This window comes from Rhinolophus sinicus, chromosome 15, assembly GCF_057876585.1.
Source record: "Rhinolophus sinicus isolate RSI-liver-muscle chromosome 15, RSI-T2T, whole genome shotgun sequence".
Classification (NCBI taxonomy): domain Eukaryota; kingdom Metazoa; phylum Chordata; class Mammalia; order Chiroptera; family Rhinolophidae; genus Rhinolophus; species Rhinolophus sinicus.
Window position 1 is genome coordinate 10,315,288 of NC_142515.1, and position 16,876 is coordinate 10,332,163.

At 40.6% G+C, this 16,876-nt stretch overlaps 1 protein-coding gene across 6 annotated transcripts in view; it reads left to right on the top strand.

The window, feature by feature from the left end:
• CACUL1 (CDK2 associated cullin domain 1) overlaps positions 1–9,994 on the top strand; it is a 227,540-nt gene extending 217,546 nt beyond the window's left edge. For 2 of the 6 annotated variants that reach the window (XM_074338983.2, XM_088791834.1), the window contains one exon: positions 114–400. In XM_074338983.2, the coding sequence (XP_074195084.2) occupies positions 114–307 (194 nt within the window). In that variant the 3' untranslated portion in view covers positions 308–400. Of the gene's footprint in view, positions 1–113; positions 406–447 lie in introns of those variants that run through there. The other 4 variants (XM_074338982.2, XM_019725261.3, XM_074338980.2 and 1 more) reach the window with 3 other exon arrangements.
• The last annotated feature ends 6,882 nt before the right edge of the window (positions 9,995–16,876 follow it).

Consider the following 16,876-nt stretch of genomic DNA (forward strand, 5'->3'; position numbering starts at 1 on the left):
AGTACTGATGCCCCTTACTGCCTTTGATGGCTTTGTGGTGTGAGGTGGCCGCTGCGGTGACTGTGCAGTGAGTATTGTGACGTCCATAGTGTTCTCGATGGCTCCCTCATTAGGCCAATGTGTGATCAAGGTCGGACTGTCCTGCAGTGGCTGCTGTCACGTCCAGATGCTGCTGCTGGTTCTCAGGCAGTTGTGCGGAGGCTGCCAGCTTCTTCAGTCTCTTCTAGAAAGGGATGATGACCCAGTCTCGGTTGCTGATGATCTAGCCCCCTTTTACTTCACTCAAAGCCACATGGCTTGGAGATAGGGGTGTGTGTGCATGTGTGTGTGTGATCTCCTTTTGGGGGTTGGGAGAGGGGTGAGAAATATGTGTTAAATAAACAGATTCCGACCATTATCAAATGTCTGCTATTCATACTTTTTCCTGTTCCGATGATTTCTTTTCAGACAGCTCATCAGCATGTGCAAGTTCCAGAGGGTACAGATAGTGAATGTATTGAATGTACTTTCCTTCCTGAAAAAAGGACACACTGGAGCTGCAGAGACTGTATTCAGAGCACAGCAGGGTCCTGCACTCAGGAGCTCTGTCACAAAGCTGTTCTTGGAAGAGGATGATGTTGGACTTCTTACTTTGGTTTGTAATTTTAAGCAACAAAAAACTAACATGCAAAAGCAAAATCACAGTCAGTTGCTGCTAGACTTGGGGATCATTTTGAAATGGGGCAATCTTTTAATGCGTTTATCTACAGATTCCATGAGGAGCAAGCATCTTGAAAAGTGACCATTGCTAAATGAAATCCAGCAGCCCAAATCAGCAGCTTCCTCCAAAAATATAAGAGCAGAAGAATCTTTTATCTTTTTCTTTTTTTTTTTTTTTAAGCACTTGTTTTGTTCATTTGTGGACTTGGCACTTCGGCATATTGGTTTCACACATCAAGATACTGTTTGCTTTAAAACCAAGCGAATCATTACAATGCAGTATTTTTCACCCATAACTAAAACAAACCCCTTTCAAAGAGTTGGTCTTTGTTTAGCATTAGACATTCTTGTTAAAGGAAAATGCTAACTCTGCTTTCGCTAGAACTTTTCCCCCATCAGTTCACAATTTTTTTCTACTCTGTGCCTTGAGCTTTGTGCACTTTGCAACTCTGTGACCATGTTGTCAAACTCACAGACGCTTCCTGAAAAAGTTGAAGGTGTCACGGACTAACCCACCAACATGGCAGGTGTGACTTCCCAGCAGGATGCTAACTAAGTGGGAAAGTAGAAACACGTTGCACACTGGTCAGATTTCCCCCGCCTCACTGCGACATACTCACGTTAATGTTGGGGACCAACTCTTGTAGAACACTTCCATTCCCTCTGTCACCTAACGCGATTTCACCGGCTACTGTAGGATGGGCATCGTGTTCAGGGGTGGCCGGTACTTGAGCATTAAAACTCCCCTTTTAATAGTGTTGAGAATTATCCAACAGTAAAAGCTGGTTCCTGTGATGCTCTAGGAAGCAGATACGGTTATTCAATCCAAATACAATCAGTGGTGTGGGATTCCTGATCCATTTCATTTTAAATGGGTAAGATGAGTACTTAAAAAAAAAGTCTGCAGTCTGCATCTTTTAAACGCTGTATTTGAGTCAGTAGAGAAGCGGCAGCCCTGCTGTGTGAGGCTCCCTGTCAGCGGCGGCAAAGCTGTCTTCTGATTCTGCACCCACAGTGCTGTTCAGCTCCTTGTAAAAGACTCCGAAGATTAATGTAGTTGTTGAAAGGCAAAGAAAAATAGGGCGATGTGGCAAGCGAAAAATATTTTTTCCCCTCAGTTTTGCTTGAATCTAACTTGAGCATATGCTTGAGTCTATTTGGAAATGTCAGATTAATATTTACCTCTTTAGAGAACTTGGAGGAGGAAAAGACGACATATCAGAGATACTGTCACACTTCGCAGGTTTTTTGTAAGAGTTGCCTCTGCCAATTCAGTTTGTCCTTTTTTGGGGGTGGAAGGGGTGGGAAAGTGAGAAATGTGATCTTGGGAGCAAGTAAGTCATCTAATAGAATTCCTATATTTGTAAACTTACCATTCATAGAAGGAAAAGTAAAGGTGGTCAGATTTATTTTTTTAAGTACTTATTAACCAGAGTGGGTGGGTTTCGTGGAGAACTTGAATTAGACTCATTCAACTCTCTGAGCATTTTAGATTATATTGATAAACACTGAATTACTGTAAGACTATATACAGGCTCTCATTATGCCCTGTGCAGTTTGATTTGCTAGTAACATTCTAGTATCGAGGAAAAATTCCGTTTTATCATGACGTCCAAATTTTACTTTTCTCAACGGAATGCTTGCTGCAGGCTTATAAATAACACCTGCAGCTGAAGTCTGTCCTGAGGGGTTTTAATAATATTTCTGAAAGGAATAAAATTGGAATGTTTCTTTAAATGTGGATGAATTCTTCAGTATTTTAATAATATACCCAAATGCTTTTTCTGGGAGAGACGATTCTTCTTTGGCCAACAGTGGAACTTTCCCTATAAAAGCATTGTATTATGATGTGAATTGGCATTAAAATCTTTGAATGTCTTTTGTATTATTAAGTTAATGGAGAAATATTGTATATTGTCTTTTTATTGCTATATATGTGTTAACAAAAACAGCAGAGTAAAATTTGCAAATTTAGTTTCTCTAAATGTTTGTGCAGTGACGCAGCCAGCTGTGGGTCAGGGCTTGGCGCTGCGCCATAGAAAGAACACACACGTCCTCCTGTGCTTGTGACCTGGTGGGCACTCATTTTTACCCCTGGAGACACACTGCAGTATGAAGAAGCTATTTCTTTATTTCAAGTCAAAATTGACCCTGCTTGTTTAATTGGGATTCTCAACAAAATCCTTAGTTTGCAACATGAGAGGGAACAAGGTTTGTCCTCCATTTCGTGTGGACTCAGTACTGTGCCAGCACGTACTCTCTTCTCATGTTCACTTGTGCGCTTCCTGCCCGTACAGTGCAGTTTCTCCACACCCATTAAATCCTGGCTGGTGGGGCCAGGTCACTGAAGACAGAAAAGCGTATGTGCGCTTAATTTGGCTAAACTGCTAGTGTGTGTACAGCCTGAATTGAGACCCTCCGAAGGAGAGCCAGTTCCGTCACCTTGACGTAATGGAGTGTTCAAGTATAAAAGGGTGATCATGGTTTTGTGAGACAGGTACTTATTTTCAAGGTTGGCCTGAATCTTCAGTAACAGTGTCATGTCCCCTGTTGTCGCAGCTGCACCCCAGCCCAACAAGACTACTCCTTTGTTTTTTGTGGGGAAGAAAGCAAAACCTGGTATAGTGACTCCAAAGCTAGTAGTTCTTAGGAGTTGGTGAGAAGAAACACAAACCTGGATGTGTGAGTTGTGCATTATTATATTTCGCGGAAACATTACCTTTTTTTTTTTTTTTTTCCTGTCCCTTTTATAAGTTTGAGGCAGTTCCCCTCTATTTCTTTGGGGTAGAGGATGAAAACTAATTTGAGAGTGAGACTGCAAAAGCACAGGTGCCCCTGGCCATAAGGCTGCACAGGTGTGTCCAGGCTGCATCCCCGGAAAGCTGCCCCTCCCCTTGCTTTCTGTCTAGTTGCAGATTTGCACATAAAGAATTCCTCAGGAAGAGTTTGCATATGAATCACCTCGCAATATTCTGTACTGACCGAATAAGGGATTTGAAAGTCCTTCAGCACAAAAGGAGAACTTCAGAGTGGTGGTCTGTGCACACATACTAGCAAAGGTAGTGAGTGATCTAGCAAACACAACTAGTTTCTGCAGGTATGAAGTGAGCAGGGATACCTGTATCATACTCTGTTTCCCCGAAAAGAAGACCTACCCCGACAATCAGCTCTAATGTGTGTTTTGGAGGAAAAATTAATATAAGGTCCCGGGCTCTTACATTAATTTTTGCTCCAAAAGACGCATTAGAGCTGATTGTCGGGCTAGGTCTTCTTTTCGGAGAAACACGGTAGTATTAAATAAGCCGCTTAATCTCCCGGAGTAACCCTTCCGGATTTGTCGTCGTCTTATTGAGGCTGGCTGTGTTTCCTTCTGTTTTATTACAATTATTTCCATGATTATTATGCAAGAGGTATTGTCCTTAAGCTAAACGTCGGTTGTTTAATAAGCAGCTATTAAAATAACTGAATGTTGTTTTATGAACATACACTACTAACCCGAGATATTTAAAAACTTTACACCTGAAAACTAACACGAAAAACCTACATTAGCTATCCAGTCAGTGTTTGGATGTTTTGAGTTGATTTTTTTTATGGTATCTCATTGAGCTTCAGAGTATGATGTTTACTTTACTCCAGGTCTAGACTTCTTACAGGAACTTTAAAATTTAAGATCAGAATGTGAATCCCTTGACTGACGCTTATAAGAGGATTATAGGACCTTGTTGGTTGTGATTACTATTTTCAATAAGGTGGCATAAGATGAAATCATGTTTATCAGAAGTTAAAATAGAGGTCCTAAGTAGTTCATGGAGAAATGGATTTCCTGTTCCTTCTATTAGCTTGTTGAAATGTGCCCATTTCTGGCCACCAGAATATCTGAAAGGACTCCTGTTCCTTTTCAAGGGAAATGATTTCTGTCCCCACCGTTTATTATCTAAGTCATTGCACCTTCCCTCCTGCACTGACCAAGACCCTATTTTGAATGTCTTTCCAGAGCTGAGTGGCACAAGTATATATACTATGTCTGCTTCTGTTGATGGAATGGCTGTGGGAGAATTGATGAAAATATTCAGCAGCGGTGCATTCTTACAGGACCCTCGTATATATTATACCTCTGCTTGATGGAAACGATCTTTGTTTCTGGTTGGACTGGATTGTTTAGAAAAGTGTTAATAGCTTACAATTCTGGGAAATTTATAGTGTGGCTCTAGGTTGAATTCTGTGGTTTGAAAAAATAAATATTTTGTATTGATTGCCACATGTCATTTCAATGTTGTGACTATGTACTGAATGCAATAAGATTGTAGATATTCTCTTAGAAGGGTGTGTTTTTTAAAACAGATGGCAATTTAATTACACTCATTGGTCTGGTTTGTCAATATTACAGCCATGCAAGTCAGGAGAAAGTTTTCAAATGTGAAGTTGTGGGGAGCTGTGGTGGTAATGCTTATGAATAAATGGAAGGTCAGATGCAGACAAGAAGCTTTGTCGCCCACCAGTACAGCCAGAGCAAGGATGAAGCAATGAAATCCAGTCCCTGGTGGTGCTTGTTTGTTGGAAAGCATAGTGGGGCTTAGAACAGGGTGTCCTGTGCATCAGCTTTTTATGAATCCCAGAAAAACAATATGGTGGATGACATTTGTATTGACCTGGGATTCAAATCCACTGACTTTGGCCCTGATCTTTAACTCTTGATGGTTTTGAATCAGTCCTTCTGTATTAGGGTGCAAACCATCACTCTGAAACATTGTGGTTAATGAAATAAATCTTGTACAGATGTCCTTGACCTTGTTATGTTGATACCTGGTTTACTGGAACTTTCTTGTAATACAGAACATGATGATTTTGCTTATAGTACATTTGTAATGCCTCCTGAATGAAAATGACACTCTGCACGTCTCTTCTACCATGGTTAAGTAGTCTGCAGGGTGCGTGTCCACCTGGACCTCTGTACCAGTTGTAAAATACTGTGTGTGTGTGTGTGTGTGTGTGTGTGTGTGTGTGTATTTAACCATATATATAGTTATGTGTAACTATATGTATTTAGTTTTATATATATATACACACACACACATATATATATATATACACACACACACACACACACATATGTACATATATGTAGTTTTTCCTTTTTAAACACTGGCACATGGTGGACCCTTAATCAAAACTTTCTGATGTGGGATTTTTTGCATTGATTATACCATGTTTTTTAGAAAAATAAACCTTTGTGTTTTCTTGTTATGAAATTAGTAATATCCCCTAATGTTTTCTTGTAATCTTATTTGACAATTTTAGTTTCTCTTGCTGTCTCTTTACAAGTGTCCTTTCCTACAGTGTTCTCAGAATGCTGGCTCTTCCCCTCTTTTTTGTAACCTAAGCTGTGTGCTGATGGTACCTCCTTTTTGATTAACACACAGAACTGGATGCAGTGACTTTAAATTTTCTTTTTTCTCTGCATTTAAATCACCTGACAGTTTCCTCCTTCAGCTTTTGTGTTGTTTTTTTCCAGCCAAGTAGGGGGCTATTTAAATCCTCTCCCTTCTATTAGCAATTTTTTTTAACTGATTATAAAACTTATCTACTGGAGCCAGTTCTTTGTATGTATTTATGTATGTTTAATTTATTTACTCTATTGGCCTATCTCTCAATCTATAATTCTAAAATATTTGAATTTCATAAAAACATGATATAGTAAGAGAGAATATCATACATAGAAACCGAGAGCAAAAGTTTACGTCTCAGCTTAACCTGTTGTATGTTCTTGGATATGTTATTTTTCTTAACCTCAGTTTCCCTATGTTAATATTACCCTTTTTTTCTTCCCAGATTGCTAGTGATAGGGCCGCTACATATGGCAATGGGCTTAATTTGCTGGAAGGATATATCAATTCTAAACTTCTTAATTACGTGACCTATGTGACTAATAATATACGTCAAAATAAGAAAAAAGTGGCCACAACTACAACGAGAAATAGATTAATCTACCAATATAACAGGCATTTTTAATACATCTCCATCTTTAATTAATAGATCATGAAGAAGACAGAATTATTATGATCATTAAGGGCATAGAAGATTTAAATAAAACAGCTAATAAATTTGATGGGGAGATATATTATATCCCCTTGTACCCTCCAATAAGAAAATAAGCATTTTTGCAAACCAAATCTAAGATTGTATTAAAGTATAGCAAATGACCAAATTGGATTTATCTCAGGAATGCAAATTGGTTAATATTAGGGAATCCATTAATGTGACTCATCTATTAACAGATTAACGTTGTATAATCAGATTGTCTATGAAAATCCAAAGAATCTACAAGGCAAATTAGAAGACTTAAGAGTTTATCAAGTTGCTGGAACAAAATCAGTATGCAAATGTCAATTATATTTTCATGCACCAACCGCAAGCAACAGTGACTTTTAAAGTTTTTAAACATAATTAAGAAATACAATTTATAGTAAGAACAAAAAATGTAAAGCACCTAAGAATAACTCTTAATAAAAGGTATATAAGCCTTTAAATGAGAAAATAATTATTAAAAAAGAAAAAACACCTTTACAGACATAAATATATGGCAAGACTGTGATGGATAAAATCATCTAGGTTTCAACTCTTTCTACAAATTAGTTACTAGATTAATGCAATTCCAGAAAAAGTCCCAATGGTTTTCATTGCGGTACTTGACAAGCTGATCCTAAAATACAAATGGAAGAACAAAGGGCTAAGGATATCCAAGACCTTCCTAAAAATCAGAATGAAATGTGAGAACTAGCACTTCCAAATTGTAAAACTATAAAATATAGTGGTTAAAACAATGTGGAATTGGTGCAGAGATGACAAGTAGGTGAATGAACAAGAATGAATGAACAAGAATGAAGAGCTTGGAAACTCTTGTACGGGAATTTGATTTTTAAAAGGGTAACATTGCAGATGACTGGGGAGGAGGATGGATTATTTATAAATGGGGTGTCGTAATTCTTCACAAAGGAAAAGAACTAATTGGTCCTCTACCTTACACTAGGCAAAAGTCAGTCCCAGGTGGACTGATTTACATAGGAAAGTTAAATCTATAAAACTTTTAGAAGACAATATAGAAGAATATTTTTAAGACTTTGGGAAATGGAGGAAGGATTTTGTAAACAAGGTAGTGCAAATCATTAATTAAAAAAAATAATTTGGCTGCATTGATAGCAAGTACTTTAGTTTACCAAACATGCCGGGAGTGAAACAATAAGCCCAAACTGGAATAAGGTACAGATAACCAGGACATGTACATATATAACTGGTAAAGAACAGCTGAACGCCAATCTGTAACAAAAACAACTTGGCAGAGAAATGGGCAGAAGACACAAGCAGGCCTTTCATAGAAGAAACAAATGGCCCGTAAACATGAAACGATGTTCAACTTCATTAGTTGCATATTGAAATGCATATTGAAACTGTAAAGAAACAGCATTTCCTAGCCACCAAATTGGCAGCGACAAAAAAGTCAGAAAATACCAACAACTGGAGAGACACAACAAACAGGAACTTGCATCCACTATTGGCATGTAAACTGGCGCTACCACTTTGGAAAACAGTATTATCTAGTGAAGTGGAACACAGGTGCAGCTTACAGCCCAGGATTTATGCTCTTAGAGAAACTTGTGCGGGTGCAGGCACTCAGGACACACAGAGAAATGGTCACAACACTGTTATTTGTAATAACCAAAAAGGAGGAGGGAAGGAGAGCCAAATGCCCCTCTTCAGTAGAATGAATAAAGGAAGCATACGTGTACAGTGGAATTTTCTAGAGCAGTGAGTGTAATGTAGAGCTTTGCACATCAGTATGGGTGAACCAGAAATGTTGAGTCAAAGCAGCAAGTTAGAAAAACACAGTCAGCCTGGGTCCCTTTAAGTAAAGTTCAAAAACAGGAAAAACTATATTGAAGGACTCCTAAGTGGTAAAACGAAAGAGAAGAGGATTGCAGCATTCAAGATGATGGTTTCCTGGGGGTGAGGTGGAGCGAAGGAGCAGAGAGGAGCACGGGCTTATGAGCACGTGGTCATAGGGACATTCTGACCGCTGTGAACAGGTCAGTTCTTGAGTTAATACTGTACATTCAGTGCAAAGCCAATTCCAATGCCAAAGAGTGTTTTTGATATATATTATAAGTCCACAATGTACACCTGAAACTAATGTAATGTTAAATGTCATTTATACCTCAATTTAAAAAAATGAGAAAACCGAAATGCCCAACAATGGGGAGTTAATTAAATGACAGCATGCCCATATAGTGGCGTTAAAAATGATGTTGCAGAAGATTGCTTAGCAACATGGGAAAGTATTCATAATAAGTGAAAATGCAAAAATATGTACAAACCCATTAGATGAATGTGTTATGAAAGGACATGCACAAAACGTGGCTTTAAAAAAATGTTATTTTCTTTATGTTTTAAATAAACATGACTTTAAAAATTCATATGGAAGTGTAAACAAATGAAAATAGGAAAACCTTCATTTGAAAGGGGAGAAAAAAAGGAACTTGCTCTACCAAAAAGGAATAGTGTTTTTAAAGTGCAATTAAATTTTTACGCTGGTATAAAAATAGACAAGTTAATGGAAAATCGTTTTTAAAATAGACTCTACTTTTAAGAGTTTAGAGTACGTTAAAGGTGGCTTTTTGAAATAAGCCTGGCCTTGATGGGTTATTCAATAAAAGGTGCTGGTATAACTGGCGGAAATTAAATTGATTCCTATTATACCATTCACCAAAAGCAATTAAGTTATAAAAACTAGAAGGCAGTATAGTTAATATTTTCTTGGGGGTTGGAGAACGTTGTTCCAAGGGTACAAGCAGTGAACAGAAGCCTGTGTACAGCCCATAGCACATGAGTGTGTATAAACATAGATATTTTAAAAGTAATGTTTATGTACTATACCGATACACAGAAGAAAATGAAAAAAAAGATGAGGTAAAATGTTTTAAAATATTTTGTGTATTTGTGGTAAAAAAAAACATTTGCTCTTTCTAAAAATTTTTTCTTTTAGGGAGAGCCATACGATTAAAAATGCCTCATTATTTTTGAAACTCCTAGTTTTAACATCTTATGATATAAACAAGTTAATGTCTGGTTCTAAGGTAAGTTTGTTTTAATAGCAATTGTAGTTGAAAAGCCACTTCCTTAAGATCTGTGGATCCAAATGACTGCTTGCTGAAAAACAATACTCATTTTTCAGTTCCATCCACTAGTCTTTAAAAATGTTTGTTGAAATCTTTATAATAAATTTCCATCTTTCTCACTGTCAGTAAGTTGTTCATGCTCAATAATTGGGAGTGTGGCATGTTTACTGTTGGTAGTGAATGAGTTCAAAATCTACTGAAACTCATTTCGGGATTGCATCTCCCAAGTTTAAGTGTGCGCTTATGAGAATTTGTATAGGTGACAATTTTTGACAACACATTTTCACAAAGCTAGAAGCATGTCTGACCATTTTCAAAATGCACTTAACATCATATCGGATAAAGTCTGTTCATTTTTTAAAAATAACTTGCAGATCACATATTACTAATAAGCACTTGTCACCACAAGAAAGGTTTGCAGATTACAAACATTTGTCTTTTTTTTTTTTTTTAATTGGGGAACTGTGTTTCTCCAGGGCCCATCAGCTCCAAGTCGTTGTCCTTCAATCTGGTTGTGGAGGGCGCAGCTCAGCTCCAAGTCCAGTTGCCATTTTCAATCGTAGTTGCATTGCAAGGGGCACAGCCCACCATCCCAGGTGGAAATTGAACCGGCAACCCTCTTGTTGAGAGCTCGCGCTGTAACCAACTGAGCCATCCGGCTGCCCAACATTTGTCTTTTTATCAATAGAAAAATATGTATCTTTTAGTTTGAGAGTACTTCTAAGAATGTTGCTGTGAGATAAGCAGCAAAAATTTTTGGGGGTTTAAATTTTCCCATCATGAAATACTTTAAAAATGCCCTTATATAGGATGATAAAATCCATAAGTCCAGTTGCCTTGTGGGGAGCACACAACACGCGATATTCTGGGAGAGAGCGGCACCAGGTCAAACCCCTCTGATCTCACACTCCTTTCAAGATAACCACATTTTGTACGTGCTACCTGGTGATTTAGATGTACAGTGTTAAGTATGGGCAAAGCTGCTTTTAAAAACAAAGCTCGTGTTTTCTTTCTGCATTTCTGTGGATCTTGTTTGCTTCGGAGACCACTAACTTAGACATGAAGAGATTTTTCTTTATCTCACAGACGTCCCAAAGTTGGGCAGTTCCGGAGTGGAAAAATACAGCGGCTCACTGACATCAAGGACCCAGGTTGCTTCCAGCTTTCTGCCCCGCCAGTCTCAGTGGTGGTAGCTTTGTCCTCATCCTTCCCTCAGGGTCTTCACTTGGCTATGCAGTTGTCAGACAGGACAACCACCACTTGAGAAGAAGGCCACTTTGTTCCCCAGCATCTCTCTCAGAGCAAGGGGACTTCCCAAAAGCCAACCAGCATCGTTTTCCTCACTTTTCCCCATCCCTCTCTTTTCATTGGGGAAGTTGGGTTGCATGAACATGTCCAGTCTAATAACTGGGAAGAAGAATGGAACCACCATCGTAGACAGGCTACATAGGCCTCACCTCTTGGGCCTGTGGCTGGGCTCGACTGCCCAATGGCCTCAGAGCAGGAGATACCTGACTGAATATAGCCGGGTCTCAGGAAGGCGGAAGGGAGGCATGGCTGTTGGCAGCTTTTGGTCGCATGAGGCTACTACACAGGATTGTGACTCCTGCTAGTGGGGAGGAAGCCTTCGGGAGATGGTAAAACAACCTGATTCCACACCAGCTTTGTTTCTCACACACGTGCCCAAATGCACAGCAACTCTTCCCAGCTCTCCTTCAGAATGAACCGATGTGCTTTTGTTTGAAAGTCCTGGTGGTCCAAATCTAGAATCCATAAACAACAAAATAGTCACACCTCTGACTGGAATATCCGGGAGCTATAAATAAAGACAATGCTGGAAAGAACTTGAGCTCTCTGAACATAGGCCAAAGAAGACAAAGACCCTGGCTGGAAAAGAAAGCTCTCTTTTGGGTATGTCTAGTTTCACCCATAACAAAGCTAAGTGGGATGATGGTAAATAACAATGTAAAGGTGAAGGCATTGGGGAACAAAAACTGGGCCATGACCTCCGAGGTAGTGATTGGTGACTAAACACATCCTCTGTAGGTGAAAGAAGACAGCTCAAATAGCACAGGGGAGGGAACCGGTGTGAACTGAGCACCTGCTGTGGGGTAGGTAATGGCTGCTCTTTACTGGCTACCTGTGTGGCAGGTGCTTTAGCACATTTTAAGAGCAAACTAGTGAGTCAGTTCCTAGCCCCCCTCTACAGAGGTGTGGGAGGCAGCTTCTGACAGGGCCCTTCATGATCCTTGCATCCTGGTGTTCACACCCTTGTGTAATCTCCTCCCTTTGAGTGTGAGCTGGGTCTACTGACTCCTAATGAGGAAGAGAATAGAGCCCAAGTAATGGGTGTCATGCCTGTGAGGAGATTACAGAAGCCTGACCTCTGTCTTGCCTGTGTGTTCTCGGTCTCTTCTCATGTGCCGGCCCTCATGGAGAGGGCTGCCTGGCAAAGTGCGGAGCGTCCGGCCAACAGCCAGCAAGGAGCTGAGGAACTGCAACCTTCCAGGAGCCACTGAGTGAACTTGGCAGTGGACCTTGAGATGATTTCCTCTCTGGCAGCATCTTGATTGTAGCATCGTGAGAGATGCTGAAACAGCTAAACTGTGCCATTTCCTGACCCATGGAAACTATGAGATAATGTGTGGTGTTTTAAGCCACTAAGTTTTGGAGTAATTTGTTACAGAGCACTCGATAACTATTATGAAATAGTCAAGAGAGTGAAAATGAAGATTTAAATAACTTGCCCAAAGCCCCATAGTAGTGGCAGATTAGAACCCTCACCTGGCAGGTGCTTTTGTTTCACTGCCTGATCCTCCCTCCTGGTGGCCTCCAGTGTAGGTAAACACTGTTCCACAGACCCCCGTTTTGTTAGAGGCAGTGCCATTCTTAAGACCCTCTCATCATACCTCCTGAGCTGGGGCTGTTCAACCATGTTCGTAACAACGTCAGGAGAGACGGCCTTCTAGACCCAGGTTCCATGAGAGAAGCCCTCAGAAAATGGTTTGGGGGAGGGTATATGACTTTTCCCAAGGATGGTACATAACTTCTAGATGCACAGAAGTTCCATCTACTGGATGCTTTAGGGCATAAGGGCTTCATTCTCTCCAGGAACCCTGCTTGAGAAGGGCTGGGGCAGAGCGAAACAGAGAAGGGGAAAATCATGAGGTGCGCCGTGGATAGAGAAATGGTTCCACACCTTGAGTTTCCCCTAGAAAAGAGATTTTCCTCATAAAGCAGTCTAGAAAGCTACTGGTGGAGGGTGGGCACAGCCCTGTTAGGGACAGCTCATGGCCTGTCCCCTCTCTGCCCAGGTGATAACAGGGTGAGGCCTTAGCTGGACTGGGTGCTTGAGTTCCACTTCTAAGTTTTCCTGCACTTTCCAGGGACCTCCTGAAGTGGGCGGGGCCACATGAAAGGCTTGGTGTGAAGTGAGGATCACTCCACCAAACCTGCGAGGACATGAGTGGAAGTCACCTAGCACAGGGCCGGGCACTGAGGAGGCGCTGGTCATGGTCAGAGTCAGAGCTGATCAAGCCCACATAGCTCATGAGTGCAGTCAAGCCAGTGGAGTCTCCAAGGTACAAGAGGCCTGGGTAGGATTAGAATCGTTGCCCTCATCCTGGAGACTATCTGGCAGGTTACATGACTCCTTTTAGGGAGGGTGATTGCAGTTCTTTCTGCCCGTAACCTGCCACCAAGACCAGTGAAGTTTTGTGAAGATAGAATCACACCATAAGGGAAGGTGCTTGGCTTCCTGTATGCAGTGAGTGGATGCTGGATATGTATCAGATTCATCCAACAGCTTTAACCAAAAAGTTTGAAGGCAGGGCTGAGACTGAAGTCTACTCAACACCATCCGAGTTTCTTTTTGTCTTAGAGCCTCTGATTTAGACAGTGGTAATGGTGCAGGCTTTGAGAGGTAGTCGTGGCGTGGAGAATAGACACGGCACTGAGCAGGTGGCTCCTTCCTTTGGGATCAAAGGCCAAAGGATGACATCTGATTATTCCTCTTCAAAGGTTGTCAAGGTCATGAAAAACCAGGAAAGACCAAAACCTGTCAGAGATTAGGGTGCCTATGTGGACATGGTGACTAAACGCTATGTGGGATCCTGGGATCAAAAAACGATGTTTGTGGAAGAACTGGAGAACTCCGAACAAAATCTGTGGTTTAGTAAATAATGTTGTACCACCAATGGTGATTTCTGTTTCCTAAGAACCATGGGGTTATGTAAGGGTTTACCACTAGGGGGCGCTGAGGGAAGAATTTACAGAAAGTACTCTTTGCAACTCTTCTGTAAATCTAAAACTATTTCAAACTGTATCAAAAAGAGTTTCTTAAAAACCCTGTGGGTTTCTCAGAGAGTTATGAAGGGTCTTGGAACACTTCTCACAGGAAGCTTCTGACTCCTCTTGCAGAAGCCGTACAGGGAACCACAATTGTTCTGGTGTGCATGTGACTATTGGGCCTGATTGCCGATTTCCAAGCTCTTTTACAACAAATCTGTTTGAGATGACTTCAGTGTTCATCTTTACATCAAAGGGTCTGAACTTAACAAGCTGACATATGAATCACGTATTCTGGTCATCGCGTCCTCTTGCTGGTGTTGACAGTACATTTTTGGCTTCCAATCAGGGATTGGAGAATTGGATTGGCATTGGTATTGACCTAGCTTTTATTGGATTGGCTTAGCTTTAACTAAAATGTCATCGCAACCTGTCAGAGGAAGCTTTGAAAGAGAGGCAGCTGAAGTCCTTGGCACCCAGTCTTCTAGCCGAGGGTCTTCCCCGGGCACTAAGGGGGTCCCTCTCTTTTAGGTTTTTCACACTTTCTCGGGCTTTTCAAGGGTAGCATGGTTATGTAGTCAGATACTCCCAAGTTCCCACAGACCTGGGGTGTTGAGTTTACTGAAAATCATGCTCAGTCAAGCTAATCCAAGGTGGCATGTGACGTGGGGAATTGCTTCAGAGCACAAGTACAGCAAGAAGACGAAAGGTGCCAGACCCACCAGCTAATATAGGAAAGGAGATCAAAGAGAAGAAAGCAGGCATGAAAGGGCTTTCTGCTGTGGGGCGCTCCCTTATCAGGGGTGCCAGGGGGCTTTGGAAAGAATAATGGGAAAATCAAATGAGAGGTAGGTGCTCCGGGCAAGATGGGATGTAAAAGCATTTCTAACAGCCAAGACAGCCAGTCCCATCAGTTCATCTGGGGCCAGGGCCCAGGGTGAGCCCTCATGAACAGGAGACATGCGACCTTGAGACAGAGAGGGAAGGGGAGGAAGTGGCAGAGCTGGGACACTGACCAGGATTTCTGCGAGGCAGCATCGTGCAGTTGAAAGAATATACGCTTCAGACTCAGATATGCATTTGGGGTCAGCTGGCTCCCGGTCCTACAAGTTGTATGTCCCTGTGTAGGTCACTTCAGCTCTCAGCCTCTGTCTTTCTTTTTCCTCTGGAATTTTTTATTATTTATTTTTAAGATGTTTATTAAAAATATAGTTAGCATACAATATTATATTAGTTTCAGGCGTACACAATAGTTATTCAATATTTATATACCTAAAGAAGTGATCACCATGATAAGCCCAGTAATATTCTGACACTGTACCACGCTATCACGATATTATTGACTATATTTCCTATGCTATACGTTACATCCCCATGACTTATTTGTTTTATACCTGGACATTTGGACCACTTGTTGCCCTTCACCTTTTCCCTCCCTTTTTAATTTTTCAGTTACAGTTGACATTCAATATTCAATAGCATATGGTTAGACATATAATTTAAGAAGTGATCCCTCTGACTAATGTAGTACCCACCTGGCACTATACATTATCATATTATTGACTATATTCCCTCTGCTTTGCTTTACATTCCCATGACTATTTTGTAATGACCAATTTGTACTTGTTAATCCCTTCACCTTTTTCACCCTGCCGCCAACCCCCTTCCCATCTATCACCCCAATAAATCTAGTGCCCACCTGACACCATATGTAGTTATTACAACATTACTGACTATGATTCTTATGCTATACCCTACATCCCCATAACTACTCTGTAAGACCAAAGTACAACTACTTCGTACTTCTTAATCCCTTCCCCTTTTTCACCCACCCTCTCAAACCCCCTCCCATCTGGCAACCATCAATATGTTCTCTGTATCTATGAGTCTGTTTCTGTTTTGTTTATTTTGTTCTTTAGGTTCCACATATAAATGAAATCACATTGTATCTGTTTTTCACTGTCTGACATATTCCATTCAGCATAATACCCTCCAGGTCCATCCATGCCACAGAGGGCAAGCACCCATTCCCTTCCCTGGCTGAGCAATATTCCACTGTATACATGTACCATCTCCTCTTTATCCATTAGTCCATCAGCAGACACCAAGGCTGCCTCCACATCTTGCCCATTGTAAACAATGCTGCTATGAACATATGGATGCACATGATCCCTCAAAGTAGCGTCTGGGTTTCTTCCGATAAATACCAGGAAGTGGGATTACTGGGTCCTTCTTTGTCTCTTCTTATAGCCTTTGTTTTAAAGTCTATTTTGTCTGATATAAGTATTACTATCCCAGATTTTTTTTCTTTCATTTCCATTTTCATGAAATAACTTTTTCCATCCCTTTACGTTCAGTCTGTGTGTCTTTTAATCTGAAGTGAGCCTCTTGTAGGCAGCATATGTAAGGGTTTTGTTTTTCTATCTATTCAGCCACCCTATGTTTTTGATTGGAGCATTTAATCCACTTACATTGAAAGCAATTGTTGATAGATACGTAGTTATTGCCATTTTATTATTCATATTTTTTATTTTTTTTTATTTTAAAGCAGTCCTTCTAGATTCCTTGTAATACTCCTTTAGCTTTTCCTTTTCTGAGAAACTCTTTATCTGTCCTTTGATTTTAAATGATAGCTTTGCTGGGTAGAGCACCCTTGGTTGTAGGTCCTTGCTTTTCATCACTTTGAATATTTTGTGCCATCACTTCTGGCCTGCAAAGCT